General features: G+C 43.2%; 1 protein-coding gene and 1 long non-coding RNA gene across 20 annotated transcripts in view; one reads left to right on the top strand and one right to left on the bottom strand.

Annotated features, from left to right (window-relative positions):
- PPHLN1 (periphilin 1) overlaps positions 1-20,345 on the top strand; it is an 82,202-nt gene that overhangs the window by 11,581 nt on the left and 50,276 nt on the right. For 10 of the 19 annotated variants that reach the window (XM_084749485.1, XM_084749486.1, XM_084749482.1 and 7 more), the window contains 2 exons: positions 6,511-6,717; positions 9,532-9,593. In XM_084749485.1, the coding sequence (XP_084605611.1) occupies positions 6,511-6,717; positions 9,532-9,593 (269 nt within the window). Of the gene's footprint in view, positions 1-6,510; positions 6,718-9,531; positions 9,594-18,174; positions 18,248-20,345 lie in introns of those variants that run through there. The other 9 variants (XM_084749475.1, XM_084749472.1, XM_084749471.1 and 6 more) reach the window with 2 other exon arrangements.
- On the bottom strand, positions 11,292-15,904 carry LOC311579177. The gene is made up of 3 exons (XR_014773090.1): positions 15,667-15,904; positions 14,298-14,396; positions 11,292-12,696 (listed from the first exon to the last, which is right to left on the bottom strand). It is a non-coding gene; the product is annotated as an uncharacterized lncRNA (long non-coding RNA).

Raw genomic sequence — 20,345 nt, 5'->3', positions numbered from 1 at the left:
CCAGGCTGATACTGAAGAATTTGACTCAGAATCATTGAGGTAATGTATTGGGAAATGACCTCATCAAGAAGAGAGACCTGAGAGGGGAAGTGGTTTCAAAGAAATGGGGGTTGGGGAGCAAGGCAAAGCGTCTTGAGGTCCAAGGTCACCCTTTTGGTAGAAGGATAGGCGATTGGAGTTCCCAGGGTGGAATTAAGTGTATTCGTTGGCCAGAGTCTTAGTCTATTAGAATTGAAGGGCTGAGGATGTAATTAGTGCTTGCCTAGCATGTTTGATCCCAAACACCTCAAAAAAGAGAAAAAAAAAGAAAAAAAAAATCTGGCCGGTGGCAGTGCACACCTGTAATCCCAGCACTCGGAAGGCAGAGGCAGATGGATCTCTGTAAGTCTGAGGCCAGCCTGGTCTATAGAGTGAGTTCCAGGACAGCCAAAGCTAGAGAAACCCTGTCTCAAAAAACAAAGTAAAAAACGGGAGGGGGAGGGGCGAGAGAAAGAAAGAGAAGAGAGAGGAAAAAGTGACAGAAGTCCCAATTGAACGAGCATTTTATAGTAAAATGTTTAAAAACCTTTTTATCTAATGGCGCTCGTGTGTGTGTGTGTGTGTGTGTGTGTGTGTGTGTGTGTGTGTGTGTGTATGTATGTGTGAAATAGTTACCATAAACTCAAGGAAATGGCATATTCTAGACATAACAGAGTAGGTGCACATACAAGCTCACACAGCATGCACAAGAACTACACAAGATCTAGCTAGGCAAAAATCTCAGCATGGAGATGGATGCAAACAAAGCCCCACCTCCAGCTGAGGCGCCATTGTATTCAATATGTGCTGATAGAGGAAACAGATTTCATTTAATGATGTGATGCCTGATATATTGACCCACACCCTGGAGTAGTTGGTCAGTGCAAAATGGATAGGTGTAAAAATCATACACACACACACACACACACACACACACACACACACACACAAATTAACAATGTTCTAAGATCTTTGCTTATGAAGGAGAGATCATCTAAGATGACTTTTAAATCATATTGATGTATGTTTATAAGCAGCATTGCTAAAAGCTTCAAGCTGGCAGCAGCCTGGATGTCTAACAGGATAATGAACGAGCTGTTTAAATCATACAGCAGTGGGCTAAGTGGCCTACTGCAGATTCAGCAACACAGTGGAACATGAACAACACAGTCCTGAAGGCCAGAAGCTGGGCTCAGCAGTGTATATCCTAGAGATCCTTTATATAAACATTGCAAACAAGCCAGGACAGGGTCACTACTGGGAAGAAATACTGGGAGAGAGCCCAAGGAGGGACCCAGTCAGCGAGGTGAGGTCACTGCTGCCCTGGGGAAAGTTCATCCAGCAGCACTTTGTGATTCCTACACTGCTTTGTTATGAGACTCACCTCCCTCCTTCTGTGTCGCCCTCCTTGTCCCTTCTCTGAGGAGCTCCTCCCTTTCCCTCTTTCCTTACGCTCTTTCCACCTTCTTCTCTATTAACCTCCCCACAAGGAGGCTCCCCTCTCTTATTTCCCCTGGATTGCCTGTATCCTACCATTCTCCTTGCTGCCTTCTGTGGGAACCTCCGTCCCTCTCCCTCACAGTCCTTCCCCCTTCCCCTTCCCCTGTTCAGATATGTGCAGCCTGCTACCCCCCCCCCCCACCCCCAGTCACCCCATCCTGGCAATGGTCCCGGTTTACTTTCCTGGTACTCAGTTTTCTGGCTTTCAGAGATTCTGTTGAGAAATCAGCTCTTATTTTGATAGGTTTTCCTTTATTTGTTACTTGTGTTTTTTCTCTTGCAGCTGTCAATACACTTTATTTGTTACGTATTTGTTATTATGTATACTATTTTAGCTGGGATATTCTGTGGGGATTTCTTTTCTGGTTTTGTCTATTTGGTGTTTTGTGTGCTGCTTGTGTTTGTATGTGAATATCCTTAGTTTGGGGAAGTTTTTTCCTATGATAGTGTTGGAGAGCTGGTATATTGACTTGGGATTTTTCTACCTCATCTATGCGTGTAATCCAAAAGTTTGTTTTTTTAATGGTGTCCCACATTCTTACCTCACCCCACACCCCCACCCTCCAGGCAGATTTCTCTGTGCAGCCTCGGCTGTCCTGGCCTTGAATTCACAGATATCCGCCTGCCTCTGCTTCCTCAATGCTGGATTAGAGGCATGTGCCGCCTCGCCAAGCTGGCGTCCCACACTTTCTGTGTGTTCCTTTTATGGTTTTGATTTATTTTTCATGTTACTTGCTTATCTGATCTAGATCTTCTGTCTTACTCTTTATGGTTGTAAGACTTTCTTTCAGTTTTCTAATTGTCATGTATATTTTTTCAATTCTATCATCACTTTAGCTTGAGCAGTTTTCAGTATTTCTATTTCTTTATTATACTCCATTTTCCTGTGCTGGGTCGTCTTTGTCATTTCCATCAGCCATGTCTTGAGTAGCACTTAGGTGTTTATTCTCCTTAAGCTCTTTCTTCTAGATCTTACTAAGTTATTTCTTTACGTCTTCTTTAAGCCCCTTGAATTCTTCAAGGAGGCTTGTGTTTGTATTTTTCATTTCACTGCCCTAGGGTTCATCTGGGTAAGGATTTGTACAGAACTGGCAGGTTTTGGAGGGAAGATGCTGGCTTGATCTTCCCGTATTGTTAGTATGCCTCTGATGAGATCTTGGCATGTAGACTTTGGTGCTTGATCAGGGCTAGGGTGTAAAGGACGCTGTGTAGCATGGGCCTAGAGAGGGAACATGACTTGGGTGGAATTTAGACAGGTGGGCAGAGGGCACTGGGCTGGCATACAGGACGGGTTTCCTGTTCCCAGCTGGCCGTGTGGGGCTTGATAGGCCTGAGTGGAAAGCTTGGATGTGATGTGGCAGTGTCCTGTGGTTTGGGGATAGGTAGTGAGGATAGTGGTCCAAGCCGGGAGTTTCTTTGCAGTGAATGCAGGGAAGGACAGTCTAGGCTGAAGGCCCTCGTACATTACAGAGTGTGTGGATGAAAGGGTCAGGCTGGATCCTGTGAAGGACATGGCAAGTCTAGGAATGGGGTGGGCAGGTGTAAGTAGCACAAAGGGGCCCACAGGTGGGTGCACATAGCATGGTTTAATTTCTTGACTGACAGGATTTTAAGGCCTTAACATCCTTTTGTCACTATTGCCAGAAAAGATACTGTAAGTTTTTGGCCAAGTTCTCTAATGATAAATGTATAGAGTGCAGGACCAACCTAGAATATTTTGATTTATTGTCCAGTATCCCCCCAAACCACTGCATTGACGCCAACACATCAGTATCTCAGTGCTATGCATAGCATTTACCCTGTAGCCATGCTTGGCTTGTGTTTGATTCTTCATAAAGAAAAAATAGTATTTAAAAGTAGGCAAGAGAAGCAATTCAAAGTATATGTCAAGAAAGCAGTAATTATTTACTTTTGGGGGGGGGGATTGGTTGTCTTTATCTTTCTCTCTTCCAGGTTATTCTCCCTCATTTAAAAATTTTTATTTATGTTATGTGTATTAGTGCTTTGTTTGCATGTATGTCTATGACCACATATGTGCATGCCTATGGCTTAAGGAGGCCAGAAGAGGGTGTTGGAGCCCTGGGACAGTTAGAGACAGTTGGGAACATCTGTATAGGTGTGAGGAACTGTACCCAGGCTCTCTAGAACAGCAGCCAGTGCTGCCTTTTTGAGGGGTTTCTGAAGTAAATCCACTATTCATGTTTCAAATATAAATAAGCATTTCCATGTATCTCTAAAGGATAAAGATATTTAAGGAAGGACCCTATCAAAATATTTTAATTGTAAATGAAGTGGTTTCTGTAGAATGGCAAGATGGCTCAGTGGGTAAAAGTACTTGCTTGCAAACCTAACCACCTGAGAGATCCGTCTCCAGGAAGCACACGGTAGAAGTAGGGAATTGTCCTCAGCTGTACATGGACACTGTGGCAAGCGTGTGGACCTCTTCCACCATACAGTGTCTTAGTTAAAAGAAAAGCTACAATGCTTTTGTGCTAAAATAAGTTCACATATATTTAATGATACGTTAGAAAATTGGTGGGTTTTGCTTTGTTTCAGGGGATTAACCCAACCCCTGCTCTATAACTGAATGCCACCTAATCTCAAGAGATACTTTAAAAATTTTTTTTTATCTATTATGTATATAGTGTTCTGCTTGCATGTATGCCTGCAGGCCAGAAGAGGGAATTTGATCACATTATAGATGGTTGTGAGCCAGCATGTGGCTGCTGGGTATTGAACTCAGGATCTGTAGAAGAGCAGCCATTCTTTTTCTTTTCTTTCTTTCTTCTCTTTCGTTCTTTTCTTTCTCTCTCTTTCTTTCGTTTTTTTGAGACAGGGTTTCTCTGTGTAATAGCCCTGGCCCTCCTGGAACTCTTTGTAGACCAGGCTGGTCTTGAACTCGCAGAGATCTGCCTGCCTCTGCCTCCCCAGTGCTGAGATTAAAGGTATGCATTACCATGACCAGCTCCCAGACAGTGTTCTTAACAGCTGAGCCATCTTTCCAGTCCCCATAAAGGATCTGTGAGTCTTTTTTTTTTTTTAATTATTACATAAAATGTGTTCTGACTGCATGTATGCCTGCAGGCCAAAAGAGGGCACCAGATCTGATTATAGATGGTTGTGAGCCACCCCGTGGTTACTGGTAATTGAACTCAGGACCCATGGAAGAGCAGCCAGTGCTCTTAACCTCTGAACCATCTCTCCAGCCCAAGAAATAATTTTTCAAAAAAAATTTATTTATTATATATGAGTGCTCTATTTGCATGCACACTCGTATGCCAGAAGAGGGCATTATATCACATTATAGATGGTTGTGAGCCACCATGTGATTGCTCACATGTGGAGTTGAACTCAGGACCTCTGGAAGGGCAGACAGTGCTCTTAACCATTGAGCCATCTCTCCAGCCTAAGAAATACTTTTAAATAAATGTCTTAACCCATTTAATTTGTGTCTAGCTAATTTAATATTTGTTTAGAAAGTATAATAGAGTTATAGTTGATGCTTTTACTTTCAAAAATGAAAATATCTTTTATAACAGAATTTTAAAAATTGGGATATATAGGAAATTAATTTTTAAAAATTAATTAGCCAGTTTATGTATTGTGTGCCTGTGAAGCCACCTATAATTCTAGCGTCCAGGAGGTTAAGACAGGAGGATTTCTGTTCCAGACCCCTTTTGGTTATAGCATGAAACCCAACCTCAAAAACCAAAAGATTGTGTGGTGACCATCCTGGACTGTGCAGTGAGGTCATGTCTCACCACCGCACAACTTTGTAGGTAGATGTTCCTTACAGGGCAGTGCTACTTCTTGCTCTAATAGCTCTAGTTCATATTAGCACTTAACATAAGACAGGCTTGGTTTTCTGTATTATTCCTCAGACCCCATAAAACCCTCTCAGTGACTAAATTTTTTAAAATTATTATTTTATGTTTTATGTGTATGAATATTTTGCCTACATGGAACAAGTCTATGCAGTGTATGTATGCAGTATCCACGGAGACCAGAGAGGCTTCAGTGCCCTAGAGTTGGCGTTTTAGACTGCTATGGGCTACCATGTGCTAGAACTAACCCAGATGGTCTGAAAGAGTGGTCAGTGCCTTTATCCCTGGGGGGTATCTCCCCAACCCCAAAAAGTTACTATGAGTATCACATCATTAAGAGTATATTACTTTGGAAAATAGCTTTAGTTTTTAGGTCAGCTTTTATACTTCCTGTCCAGACTTAAAAAGCTAAAAGATCTCTCTCCTGAGCTTCCAGGAAAAAAGCAGAGTGGTTTTTTTGTTTTTTTTTTTGCTCTTTCTAGTGCAGTATCTACTCTTCCCAGCTTGCTGGTTTGTGGGCACAAGCACTGTGTGGAATATTAAATAGAACAGTTGCTGTCCTCATTATGAGGAACAATACTGCTAAAGCATTTATAGTGTGCTGTCTTCATTGTCATGAGGAACAACGTTGCTTGGAACCTTATTGTGTGTAGTTTTTTCTTTCTTTTGTTGAAATGACGTTTTTCTTTCATTTGTACTACATTACTTAGATTTAATTTTGCCTGTTATGTGTGTGCAGCATGTGGCTGCAGTACCTACAGGGGCCAGAAGAGTGTGCCGTATTCCTTGGAACTGATTTTACAGACGGTTGTGAGCCACCATCTGGGTGCTGGGAACTGAACCTAGATCCTCTGGGAATACAGCAAGTGCTCTTGACCCCTGTGACATCTCTCCAGCCCCCTTTTCTTAACTTATGATTGTCATCTTGTATTGTTGTATGTTATTCTGAGTTTTTGAGATAGGTTTTTAGTAAATACTTTTATTTCCATTAATCTATATGAAGATGTTACTGTTACTTACATTCACATTTTTCATTAGTGCATTTTTTTTTGTTTGTATGTTTACTATGTTGAATTATGGACAAGAATTCCTGTGCTTATTAAGAAACATTTCCAAGACGAAATAGAGAAATTAGTGATGTCTCTATATTTCTTTTTGTCTGTTTTAGGATGGCTACCATAGAGTAGTTAATGTTGTGCCAAAGAGACCACCTCTGCTAGACAAGAGACCACCTCTGCTAGACAAGAGACCGCCTCTGCTAGCCAGACCTGATGAAGGAGGCTACAGTAGATATTACAATCATGTTGATTACGGAGAGTGTGGCGAGGGCCGCAGTTTTTCTCATGATCGAAGAAGTGGCCCACCTCACAGAGGAGTATGTAAATTTCCCCAATGTACTAATTGTTCTTTCTTTCAAGTTTAAAATTCATGTAACCAAAGTTTATGTGCAGGCCTTGAAAGTAGGATAAACACCCAATGCTTGTGTTCTGTTGTGTTGCTTGGCCTGGTTTTATTTGCAGCCTCCCCACTCCCCTTTTGCGCTAGGGTCTCACTATATAGGTCAGGCTTGCCTGGAATTTGCTATCCTCCTGTCTCAGCCTCCTGGGTGCTGGAGTGTTAGGCTGTCAGGGTTTTGCCACCATTCCAGTTAGATGCTGTTGACTGCTGGGTGTAGCTCCGGAGAACACGGCAGTCAAGGCTCTGTGGTGCTGGACAGTGATCAGGCATCCTGGACAGCTCTAAGTGACATCGATAATCCCAGCATGCTTGCTTTCTGTGTGGTGCTGGGCAGCAAGACCATGGCCTCCCTCGTGCCTGCCCCGCGGTGAGCACTCTCTACTGAGCTGCATCCCGAGCCGACAGCCTTGTTCGCCTTTTTACCTTAAGCTTGCAGGATTCGCAGACTCAGGCAGCTTAACACCTGAGAGAGGCAGCGATGAGCAGGTGCTGGGCCCTGGTCACTTCATGTTCACCACTGCTGTTTTTCTAACATGAAACACTGCGCGAGGTGGGCTTAAGTCCTTTATCTCCTTTTTGTTAGAATTCTTGAGGTCTGTTTCCTTTCAAGGTCGTTACTGTTGGAGATTAGAACACAGTCAAGTCACTGTTTCAAATGGAAACACTTTGAAATTATTGGCTACTAAGATTTTTAGCATGTTCTTGATAATCTAGAAAATATTTATGGTTTTGATAACTTATTACTTTTATTGAACGTTTGTTGAAGCAACTGCAAATTACAATAGTCTCTCTTACACTGTTCACCTTGTTCTCAATTTTTCCTTCTCTGTAATATGTAACATGATAACCAGTAGCATGTATTTAAACACATTCCCTTTGACTTCGTGTTGGCAGTTGAAGAAACGGAGGTAAGCGATCCCCTGAAGGCTAGCGTGTGCGGGAGTCCAGCTCTCACGGGCCTCACAGTTGTGAGTCGGACAGCTCTCACGTGCCGAGGAGGCTTTGTCGTGGTTTCTGGTGATTCCTGCTGAAGTTTGCGGTGCTTCAGCTCCCTGCTCGCCTTGCTGGCTTCTGCTGTGCCATGCTGCTCCTGTGGAAAGGTCTAGATGCTGGGCAGGAAGCCTTATTTCTGTACTAGAGACACTGGGCTTTCCTGTCAGATCCCTTCTCCAGGTAGCAGGGAGAGAGAGAGGATCTGGTCACAGCACGATCATCTCTACCTTTTCATGGACACTCTTTGTGGCTGTTGAGTACCTTTGTTTTCACAGGGTTGTGTTTGGCACCTCATGATAGTGAATGCTTTCCTAAAAGCTGATAGTGTTTCAGAAACAGCACAGTTGCTTCATTTCATTCTTCCAGATTGTCTGTGCTGGGCCAGTTCTGGGGTGAGAGTTCTTGCCTTGCATGACAAGAAACCTTGTTGGTTCAGTCCTCAACACCACACACACACACACACACACACACACACACACCCAACCAAACAAACAAAAACCTAGTTTGTTCTTAAACTTAACTTTTTTCTTTTTATAGTAAACAATTTGTACACCTGTGGTCTTTAGAACTTCTAAAGCACTAATTTTCATGTTAAATTTACTTATAGAAACTTCTTATTGGATCCAGTGTTACATTATCGCTATGGAGTTTTTATTTTTTCTTGTTTATATTTAATATTGAGAAGGAAAATAATAGACACTTACACAAACGAGTGCTGGGTTTGTAATGTTAATGAAGAAGATGAAAAATAATGTTTTAATTATATCAGTTTCTCTTACTGTAAATTTGCATGTCGTGTTATTTTTTATTTCTTTTGGTTTTCTTGAGTAGGGGCTCTTTATAGCCCTGGCTGTCCTGGAACTTGCTTTGTAGACTAGGCTGGTCTTGAACTCCTAGAGATCTGTCTGATTCTGCCTCTTGCATGCTGAAATTAAAAGCATGTGCTACTATGCCAAGCCTACATTTTATTTGTATTTTTGTTTTATGGGTGTTCTGCCTCCATGTGGAGTTGTACCACTTGTGTTCAGTTCCCAAAGAGGCCAGAAGAGGGCATCAGATTTCCTGAAAGTGGAGTTAATAGGTGGCTGTGAGCCCCCTGTGGGTGCTGAGAATCAAACCTCTGTGAGAGTAGCAAGTGGTCTTAACCACTGAGCCGTCTCTCCAGCCCCATCTGTGGTTGTTTTTTTTTTTTTTTAATCTCTCTCTGCACATGTGTCTTAGAGACAAAAAGTGCTTCATTTGATTCATTTTAACTTTTGTATCAGATATTATAATAATGTTTATTAATGACAATTCTGGTTAGACTGCTTCTAATTGTGCCTTTATTGAGTGATAAGTGAGAAAAGAAAATAAGCAAAACGGAAAGAGTACTAAGTTCTTCACTGAACTTGAAGCTGAACATCGGTGAAAGAGTTTGGAAAACCAAGAGTTGAGCAATGTACACTTGCCTTAATTAGACCACTGTCCTCAGACAGCCAGTCTCTGTTGTCATGTTGGTACATGTGTCTGTGGCACTAAGTCTGTGTGAGTCTACCAAGGGGATAATACATTTTTAAAAATACAGGTAAGTGGTATCACAGGCTCCTAGGCTTATTTAGTGGCTGAAACGGATGGCTTATATCTTTTCCTTACTCTTTTGGAAGCTCAAGAATCCCTAGAGAAGTGTTTTTACTTCAGAGGCTGTTCAAAATATTGTAACGAAAACCCATATTAATTTTTTATTTTTTTATTTTACAAGGATGAATCTGGCTACAGATGGACAAAAGATGACTATTCCACAAGCCGACAGCCTGAATACAGGTAAAAAAGAGAAAATAATGAGTACGTTGGTGTGACTCTGCGAGGTGTGTTGTGGAAGCCTAACATCACATGAGTGGCTGAGTGGCTTTCTTAGGGTTCATTAGGAGCAGCAAGCATTAGTGCTCTTTTTGTGACTTTGATGTCGCTAGCACCTGGTACTTCTTTCTCATTTGTTGCCTTTTATAATTGACTATATGGTTTAAAATAATTTAAAGATAAGTTGGGATAGTGATAGCCTTAAAAGTTATTCTTAATGTGTGTGGATTATAAGGTACAGTTTTGCTTAAGTGGAAAATAAAGAATTTTTTAATTTTCCAAAAGTAGCCTTTTGAAAATATTCAACCTTTCAAAGTGTCTTCTGTTATAAGATATTTTCTCTGATGGTCTATTTATTTATGTATTCAAATTATTTTTGTTTATTTATGTGTCTGTACGTATATGTTTGTGTGTAGTGGGACATGTATGTGCTGTGATGGAGGGCAAACAATTTTTGGGGGGGCCTTGGTTATCTGCTTTCACTATGTAAGTTCCTGGGACCTGTGATTTGACCAGGAAATGCTCCCAGAAGGCCTTTGTGATGCCAACATGGCCCTCAGCTGTCCATGCTACCTTGGGAGGAAGTTGGGTCACTGTGGTTGGTCTTCATAGCTGCCTGAAGCGAGTCTTCAGCACACACACTCCCATGCTGTGATGTTTACCTCACCTGGGTAAGGCCTCCCAGGAGCTAAAGGGTAGAGGCTACTTTTTGTAAGTGTGTTAGAGGTCAGCTGTGCATGTTTCTTTGTAGCAAAGCCTTGTGTCTCATCTTGACCATGTCCCAAGACCGTGTCAGCTGAATTTAGTGATACCAGACTAGTAAACATGCTGGAAAAGATTTGAAGGCAGCCTGGTGTTTCGGCTTCCATATGTGCATTGCTAGTGTCTTACACCAAAGTTCTGACTTTGAGCAGAAGCACAGTGGGAAGGCTTAAAAGTTTTAGTTTGCCCAGAAAACAAGCAAACATAAATGACGAATTTGAGACCAAGCAAAATGTAGCTGCCAAAGAGATCTGAGCTGTGAGAAAGAAGCTGTGCTCTGGGGATGGGGCTCAGCCGTAGAGCACTTTCTTTTTCCTTTCCTTCTGCTCCTCCTCTTCCTCCTCCTCCTCTTTAAGATTTGTATTGATTTTATGTGTATGGATATGTTCCTGATAACCAAGTGAAACTGGAGTTACAGATGGCTCTAAACGGCCGGGTGGGTCCTGGGAACTGAACCCAGGCCCTCTGAAAGAGTAGCAGTTGCTCTTAACCAGTGAGCCATCTCTCTAGCATCAAGTAGAACACTTCCTTAGTATGCCCACGGCCCTGGGTTCCATCTTTAGCACTTAAAAAAGAGCAGATACTTGTGTAATAAGGAGAATGCCTTAGGTCACCTCAGGAACTGGCCGTTCCCACCTTTGAATTTTCTGTGCTCACTTGTTGGACACTCTGGCTGCTGGAGGGTGGGGACACTGGGCCCTCAAGCTGCAAGTGCAGAAGGTTGTGAGCCGCCTGAAGCTGTCTTCTATGGAAGAACGGAGCACACAGTGAAACACTGAACCACACTAGAAACAGAAAGTAACGGGGCCTGCAGAAATGGCTCAACGCAGGCTGCTTCTGCAGCACACGTGGTTTAGTTACCAGTACCAGTGTGGCGACATTGTCTTTAATTCCGGAGGCACCCACACAGTGCACGTACATAGGTACAAGCGCTCATTCACATTAAATTACATTTTTTTAAAGAAGGCAATTAAAAAGCTACATATGGGCTTCTAATGCTTATAGCCATGCTAATATATCCATGTATGTTCTGTATTCTTACCCACATTCATAAATACTTATAGTTTTTAATTTTGCTTGTAGGTTTATGTTATACACACCTTTTTCTTCCTTTTTTTTTTTTTGTTTGATGTTTGTTTTCTGAGACAGGGTTTCTCAGTGTAGCCTTGGCTGTCCTGGACTCACTTGGTAGACCAGGCTGGCCTCGAACTCACAGTGATCTGCCTGCCTCTGCCTCCCAAGTGCTGGGATTAAAGGTGTGCGCCACCACGCCCGGCTGCACATCTTTTTCTACACTTTTGAAAAGGGTGGTTAGAAAGTCCCTCTAAGATGTTTACTTTACCTTTTATTTATTTATTTACTTAGTAGTAGTGCTCAAATGGTAGCGTACAGTGTGCTGGTATGCTAACTAATTTTATGCAGTGTCACAGCATAAAAACAGTAGAAGCAGATCCCTGTGTGTAGTATCTTTATGAAACCATTGTATTAGTTTCTTGGTAAGTTGTCAAATGAAGACTTTCTGGACTAAAGGATATGGCCTTTTGTTTTGTTTGTTTTGTTTATTTTTTAATTTGAAAGATGTCAGTATGCTAGGTTTTTTTTTTCCTGTTTTTTTTTAAGACCTGAAAAGTAATTCCATTAAAAAATTAAGTTTAACTTGGATGATTTTCCCCCTTCGGCTCCCTTCTAAATATAAGTAGTTTTGCAGTTACTTTATATGATTGCTATAACTGTATCTCAGTTCTGGTGCCTTTTGATTAATCTGCCCTTAATCTTGTTATATTATAATTATTTTCTGATCATATAGTATTGCCTGAGATATTATTCTACTTTAAAATTCATTTGCCACTGATCATCATTAGTACATTTTCTAAGCTAGGCATTCAGAGAAGATTAAGTTCCTGTTTTTATGGAGCTCATTGTATATGCTATCTTCATTAATTTATTATGTTGCTTTTATGCCAGATACTCTCCTTAGCCTCTCAGAGTAAAATAGAGCTGCATTCATGTAGCCTACATATTAATAATGCATAGAGAACAAGTGGTGCACAATCAACATGCATTTATTATGCACAGTTAACAAATAACAAGGTGGTTTTGGTGCAGAAAAAGAAAGCAGATTGAAGTAGACCCGACTTGAGCGTCCACGACTTCCTGATTCTCACATGGTGTCTGGGTGTCTTCAGTAGTGGTTTCGGTTTTCATCACAGAAGCTCTAGCTTTTGATGCCTGCTGCTGGCTGGCTGGCTGGTTGTGGGCTGCTCTCTGTATCAGGTGGGTATGTGGAAGGTTTCCTACTGAAAGACTGCAGGGATAGAAAGTAGCAGTTGCTTTATGACAAAGCAGACTGCATTATCCACCAAGCAAGGAGCATAGTTAGTTATGTGTGTTTGTGTGCTCTGCGTATGTAAGGAAGCCACATCAGTTTCCTCCCATCCAGTGGGTTGTACAGTGATTGTTTGCATTGTGGAAAGAAACAGAAAGAGCATTTGAAGTTTTAAATTCATAGACAAGTTGTTAGAACAAGTATCCATCTACTGAGGGTCTTTTTTTTTTTCCTTTCTTTCCCCAAGTTAAAATTTCTGTTTAGCCTTGGCTGTCCATGTATATTTTGCCTGCATGTATACCTGCAGGCCAGAAGAGGCCATCAGATCTCATTATAGATGGTTGTGAGCTACCATGTGGTTGCTGGGAATTGAACTCAGGACCTTTGGAAGAGCAGTCAGTGCTCTTAACCTCTAGCTACTTCTCTAGCCCCCACAAATTACTTTTACAGTAGACTTTACTTTGGAACAGCTTAAGTCTTTCCTTAGTCTTCTGTTTTTGGCGAGATTTACAGTGGGCAGATATCCTCAAAGCGTTATCTGCACTGCTAGGGACTGAGCCTGGGGCCTCACATGTGCTAAGCAGACATTCCCAGCCCTGGATTATTTTTGTGGCATGTTCTCAATAAAGTCTGATGTTTCCTCGTGATTAGATCTAGGTTTTACATTTTTCTGGGACAATCCTTAAAGTGAGGTCTTCTTTGAATCACGTATCAGGCTGCTCACACTGTTGCCTTTTATGATACTGACTTTTGCGTCTTGTTGAAGATGGAATCTGCAGACATTGCTACTGTGAGTTAATTTCCCCCTGGGCATCAGGAAGTGGCTTTTGATAGCTATGCTTTGAATCTGTGCGGCTGCCAGTCCTTATCCACTCTCACAAAACCTTCATGACACCAGTTTTGCTTTCTTGACCGACTTATATTCTAGACATTTTTTCCCCCCTTCAAATTCTTCTTTTGGAGCTTGTTTAATTTTGTTTTTTATTTGTTTTGCTTTTTGAGTTAGTGTCTCATGTAGTTCAGGGTGACGTCAGCGACTATATAATGGAGGGTGACTGAGTTTCTGATTTTCCTGCCTGTATTTCTAATGCTGGGATTCTGGATATGTACAACCACACACTTGCTTTATGCTGTGCTGGGGATGGGATCTAGAATAGCGTGTGCTAGACAAGCGCTCTGTCACCTGAAGTACATCCCAGACCACACATGTTGAAATCCTGATCCCAAACGTATCACACACGTGTGCACACACACAAACACTTGCACGCATGCACACACACACAGTGCTAATAGAATAAAAATTCTGATGAAGGGCATCTCTGGAAAATGATGGCAACGTTCAAGATTAGCTTACATCACTGAAGTGTTAGGAAGACAGAAGGGGAAGTCAGAGAGTGTGATGTATGCGCAGTACCACAGTTCTGCATGTGGGTGTTGAGATTTGCCCAAAGGCTGTGCGGGAGGTAGCACTATGCACCATCACTTTGTTAGCCTCTTTGGGGATTGTGATCAATGTTGGCGATGTTTTACACAGTGATAAGGTTCTTGAACTTTCCTTTTTCTTGTTTTTTAACTTTTACCTTGTGTGTGTTGCCAGAAGGTGGTATCGCTAATCCCCTAGAGCTAGTTACAGGTGCTGTAAGCCACTGAACATGGGTGTTTGGAATTGGACGCTGGTCCTTCAGAAGAACAGAACATTCTTTACTGCTGAGCCCTCTTGCCAGTGCTCTTATTTTTTCTCTTGGCCCATTCCTCCCTCCCTTTTTGTCTTTTCTCTTTTAAGACAAGGTCTCATTGTGTATCCCTGGCTGGCCTGGAGTTTACTCTAGACCCGGCTGGCACTGAAGTCCGAGTCTGCTCACCTTTGGGGGGATTAGAGCTACGATCTACGATTGGTGTACTTTTTACCTACTTTCTTGGGGTTTCTTGTATCTCTTTCTCCTTTCTCCACCCCAGTTCCTTTCAACACCCCAAACCAGGTAGAAGAGAAAGATTAGTGGGAGGAAGGGGTTATAGTTATTTTTTGCTACTTCCTGCTGGCTAAGGTCATTGGGTTCCTTGGGGCAAGTCCAATCTGCTCATCAGACTGCATCAATAGCAACCAGGAGCTGTGGAGGGAGAAAGGGAGTAGACCTCTGTGTTGTTCATCCCCCACCCCTGCTTTGGCATTCATTCTCTCTCCAGAGTCTTCAGAACTAAACTCTCTGCTGCTGGCAAAGAGCCCCTCTCAGAGCCCACACAAGGCAAACAGTTTGCTGCTGTGGACAATCAGAATCAGCCCCACACCTGGGATTAAAACAAAAACATGTTTACAGAACATAACTGAGTTTTAAAAGACACCAAAACTTTCCACTACACCCAACCACACCTGACCATCCCACTTCTTTTCTTAAATAGTTCTATAAACATTTAACATACATTACTTAGTTTTTTTGGGGGGGGGTGGATTGTGCATGATATTCACGGTGGGCGTGTGGCAGCAGGCCGACTAGAGAGGCAGGGCGCTGGAGCAGTAGCCGAGAGCCCATCTTATCTGCCAGATGGAAGCAGAGCCAGACTGGGTTGGTGTGGGCTTCTGAAACTTCCAGGCCCACACGTAGAGTCAACCTCCTTGAACAAGGCGACATCCCTAACCCTTCCTAACAGTCCACCAACAAGGGACCAAGCACGCAAATAGATGAGCCTATGGGACCATTCGCATTCAAGCTGTCATTTACTTGCTCTCCACCTTTTTGGCAGTAGACCAAAGAAGGTTTCATAACCCTTCTTTGCAGATAGGTATGTAGTCACAAGACCAGTTTAGCTCTAGTGGAATGTGAATCCGAGTTCTGCTACTCTGTAGTTTTTCTTTTTTTTTTCTCCTCCCTCATTTTTTTAACCTTCATTCCTCCTCTCTCCATTCCTCCTTCCCCATTTCCCAACCTCTTTGTATAGACCAGAATTTGTTACCATAGAATTCCAATTTCTCTTGTTCAAGAATGAAGGGGTTATGTTCTGCCATGTCCTGCTTATGACATCATGCCCTGCTTATGACATCAAACACAAGGCTTCAATCCAGTCACCATGGGTCCCTGAACATTTGTCCTAAACTCTTTGCCTAAGTAATCTTTGTGTCTCAGTCCTTTCCTTTTCTTTCTTTTTTGTCTTGTTGTTGTCTTTCAATAACATTTCTTAAATGAGGAGAATGCACTGGTTAGTATTCTGAGAAAGTTGCTACTTTTCAAAAAGCATTTTGCTATTTTTATTGCTGCTGTTTAGGCATATCTAGTCCTCCCCACCCCCTACCCTCCACCCTCCAAGGCCTTCGCTGTCTTGGAACTCACTTTGTAGACCAGGCTAGCCTTGAACCCACAGAGATCTGCTTGCCTCTGCCTCCTTGAGTGCTGGGATTAAAAACCTGTGCCACCTCACTCTTCATGTCTTTTAAGAGCACATTGTGTTTCTGGTGTTATTAGTCAGACTAAGTAACACTGAAAGACCCTCCCACACCCCCCAATGCTATAGAATAATAGCTCAGGTGGAAACTCCCTCAGTCATATGGCCAAATAGCACCCGCTTTGCCATCTCCACATTAAAGACAAGACGATATTTGAGGTCTCCAGCTGTTACCAAACTGTTTTCCTAAAATGATTCTTGAAGTCTTAATTCCATTTTTAAGTTGCCATCAACTAGAAAAGTAGCCAGTATGTTGTGTGGAGTATTTATATGCTGTTCAATGTGGGGGCGGGGGATTCTCCTAAAAAGTAAAATGCATTTGCTCCCTCCTTTTTCCTTCCCCTGATAGCCCTTTTTCCTACTTCATTGAGATTTCCCCCTAGCCAATCTACCTAAGTACATGTAGTAAAATGGGTCTCTGGATAGACAGCTGCTGACCTGTGTCCAATCCCTGAAACCCACATAGTGGAAGGAGAGAGCTGACTCCTGCAAACTGCCCTCTGACCTCCGCTGGTGCTGTGGTTGAGTATGTATTTAAATGTCAAACTGGAAGGTCTCATCTGCCATGGCCTGTTGGTTTGACCTTCAGTGTGAACAGCTGCAGTTACTTTGGGATTCTGGGAAGCATCTGAGCTCCTGAAGGGCTGGTGATATGCTCAGTGGGTGAGCTCTTGCCTGGCCTGTATGAAACCCTGGGGTCAATCCCTGTTGCTCTGAGAGGGAGAAACCAGCCTCGGAAACAGCCTCCAGGGTAAGTGTGCTGTGCTGTAGGCAGACCAGGTCCATATATTGAGAGAGAGTGCATGTGGGCTTTTCTTCCCTACTTCTCTAGCCCCTGCTGTTGCCTTTGCCTCAGTGTTTCTGATGCAGCAAGACACTGTCCTCTGCCTCATCTGTCTGCCCTTTCTATTCACAGCGCCCAAAAGAGAGTGGCCAAGTGTTGCATTCTCTTCCACATTCTACACCTGGGTTCTCACTCCAGGGAGCCATGTTTTTCTTAGCTCATATGCTTCCTAATTCCTGGATTTGTGAGACACATTCCTGCACTATTTCTTACTCCGCACTGCCTACTCCAAGCCATGTTGTCCTTTAAACTTGCTTGCTTAAATAACCCCATCCTTACCTCAGACACATTTGTAGGACTTCACCATTTTTCCTTGATAATTAGAATTTCTAGCTCACGCTCTTTTCTGCTGACTCTTCCTGCCTGCCCATCTCTGAAAATACAGAACCGTTCTTTTTTGCATGTTTCAGCTATTGCTGCCAGCAGCGACGTCAGACCCTAGAATCTCCTCTGGGAATTGTTAGAGCTCTGTCCTGAGCTTTGAACTGTCTTCTAGCCTGTGGACAACTCTGCTAATACATACATACTCTCACACATTAGTAAGGTTCTCTGTGTCAGTCCTTCCCAAAGAAGTCTTGTGAGCACAAGGGTCTCCAGGGAAGTATAGTGGAAGCCTTGGTGTCTTTAAAAACTCAGTCACATTATGTATGTAAGCATGGTTTTGTTTTAATCCCAGGTGTGGCCTATGGGGCTGTTTTAGATTGTCCACAGCATTAGACTATTTGCCTTGTGCAAGCTCTGGGGGGTGGGGCGTGACCTTTGCCAGCTGCAGATAGTTTAATTCTGGGAACTCTGAGGGGTGAGCTCTTAGAGGGGCGTGACCTTTGCCAGCTACAGATAGTTGAATTCTGGGAACTCTGAGAGAATAAATGCCAAGCCCGGAGAGAGAGAGGGAGCCTCAGAGAAAGGCTGCTGCTCCTGCTTGCTGCTGTTGCCGCCGTTTGATGGAAAGTTGAGGAGACTCAGAAACTCAGATTGGAGTTGCCCCAAGGAACCCAACTTCCCTAACCAGCAGACAGTAGCTAGAGAACTTACCTCTTCCCCCCCCCCCACACTAACATTCTTTCTCTTCTACTTGGTGTTGGGTGGGAGGTAGAGGCATAAGAAACCCAAGTAAAAGATTAAAAATGGCGCCTACAGGGAAGCTTTGTGGACTTTCAGAATTTGGAATACAGAGTCAGAACTCCTGGCAGTTGTGCTGTGGCTACAGAGGGAGCATCCTTAGAACCTGCGGCTCCACTGTGCTCACAGGTGATGCTTACAGGGGTCTGGAGCTGCCTTTGGGAGTCACTTTGCTGGGATGAGGCGGCCCGATGGGGCTTGCCTACTACCTTCTGTTTGGAGTTCCAGAGGGAACCCTTCCCTTAATTTCCCTTCATGGTTGTGCTCATCTGTTTGCTCTCATTTCATCTTTTCTCTCCTATTGAATGTTTAGTGCCTTTTTTAAAATCAGTCAGATTCTTGGGTGTTTGTTGGATTTTCAATTCCCACTTTATAATAAGATGGCTTTTTGCTTACCTTCCACAGCAGATAGGCACCTAGCATCAAAACCATGTCAACTCCAGGTCCCTCCTAAACAAAGTTCTCTCTCTCTCTCTCTCCCCTCCCCTCTCTTTTCCCCTCCCCTCTCCCCTCCTCTTCTCTCTCCCCTCTTCTCCCCTCCTCTCCCCTCCCCTCTCCTTTCCCTCTTCCCCCACCCCTCTTCCTTCCTCCCATCTCCTTTGCTTTCCCCTTCTCTCTTCTCTCAGCTGAAAAGCATTGGCTTGACACTTTAAGGTCTAGTAATCTGGTTTTTCCCAATATTTTAATAGACTAGCAAAGTCACATGACCTCTAGGTCCTAAATGTAGATTTCTTCCAGCATCTGCAGTAGTTCATAAGAACTTTTCTTAAGGCTTTGCTTTTTAGTTTTTCTTCTGATATGCTTTCTTTGCACCTGAAACTGGGCTTCAAGGATGCAGATTTCTGAATCTGGTGGTATAATTAAAGTACTTGAGTTGACTCATTCAAATTGTCAGTATGCATAACTGAAAAATACGTAACCCTGGACTTGAAGGTTTAATATGAAAACAATGTAAAATACTGCAGTAGATTTTCAAGCACATGTTACTAAGACAGAGGACTGCTCCCGCTGTTAATTACCCAGAGAAACTCTGTCTAAAAAAACAACAACCAGGGTTTAGCTATGTAGCCCTGACTGGCTTCCCTTATTTCTTTTGATATGGTTGATGCATGTTTGACTCAATTCCTACTAGTGTTGGTGTTGACCCAACTCTCATTTTTGTTAAAATATCAAAGTATTGTTTGGGTTTATTATGGTCAGGTTGGCCTCAGAGCAGCAGTCCTTTATGGTCTCTGCTTTAGGTCCTGCCTTGTGTTCTGCCCTGGCTTCTCTCAACAATGGGCCTGCCCCTCCCCCAATCCCCCCAAAAAACCATATATGCCAGTATTAAATTCTAGAACCAGCCAGCTCCCTTGAACGTTTAACACTAATTCCTGGTCCTGAGTGTCACAGACCTGAGCTAAACTTCCTTAGTGTCGCAATGCCTGTCAAGTAACTGGCGTGGTCACATCTGCTTAGATGACAGAAGTATTGGTCAAACAGGTGCTTAGGCAGCTGTTTGTTCATGTCTGCAGGCTGCAGGGAGGGTGGTGAGAAGCCGCCTAGCCACAGGCTGCTTGCTTTGAGCTGCGCTGGATTTGACCGCCCTCTGGTGTTGGGATTAGCAAACTAGCTCAGTGGTCCATCTTGTCAAAGGAAGAGGAATCACTAGAAAGTGTTTGGTCTCCTTGGGATGAGCTTTACTTTCCTGCCTGTTTTTGTTCTCCAGCAGCACATCTCTCTCTCTCTCTGTGGTAGTTTCCTGTCCTGTCTGCCAATCCTTCTGCCTCTTTTATCCTGTATTTCCATATGTACTCTCCGGCTTGTATCCTGTTCCTTTGTACCCAAGCATAAAGTAAGAGCACCCCCCCCCCCCCCAGTCTCCTGTAAACTCAAGACTGTTGTCTTTCACTGCTGACCTAGAATTTGCGTTCATACTTCACACGTGACACCCTCCCATCCAGATGTGGAGCATCCCATACTTCACACGTGACACGTTCCCATCCAGATGTGGAGCATCCCAGCGCACCTCATCCCCGCTTCTAACTTCAGTACTGTTTCATGCTACATTTCTGAGACTCGGCATGCTGTGTCTTTCAGGCTAGTCAAATAGGCACCATTCCATCGAAGCTACCAGGGTTCCCTCCTTGGCTGTGTGAACTCCCTTGTATCCATCCCCCCTACAGCTCTCCTGACTGCAGCCCGTATGTGCAGCCTTATGTGCGTTAGCTTAGTGTCAGCCTTTCTT

Source organism: Acomys minous, assembly GCF_964271855.1.
Source record: "Acomys minous genome assembly, chromosome: 12".
Lineage (NCBI taxonomy): Eukaryota > Metazoa > Chordata > Mammalia > Rodentia > Muridae > Acomys > Acomys minous.
Note: the sequence above shows the minus strand (reverse complement) of the source record. Positions and strands in the feature narration are given on the sequence as shown.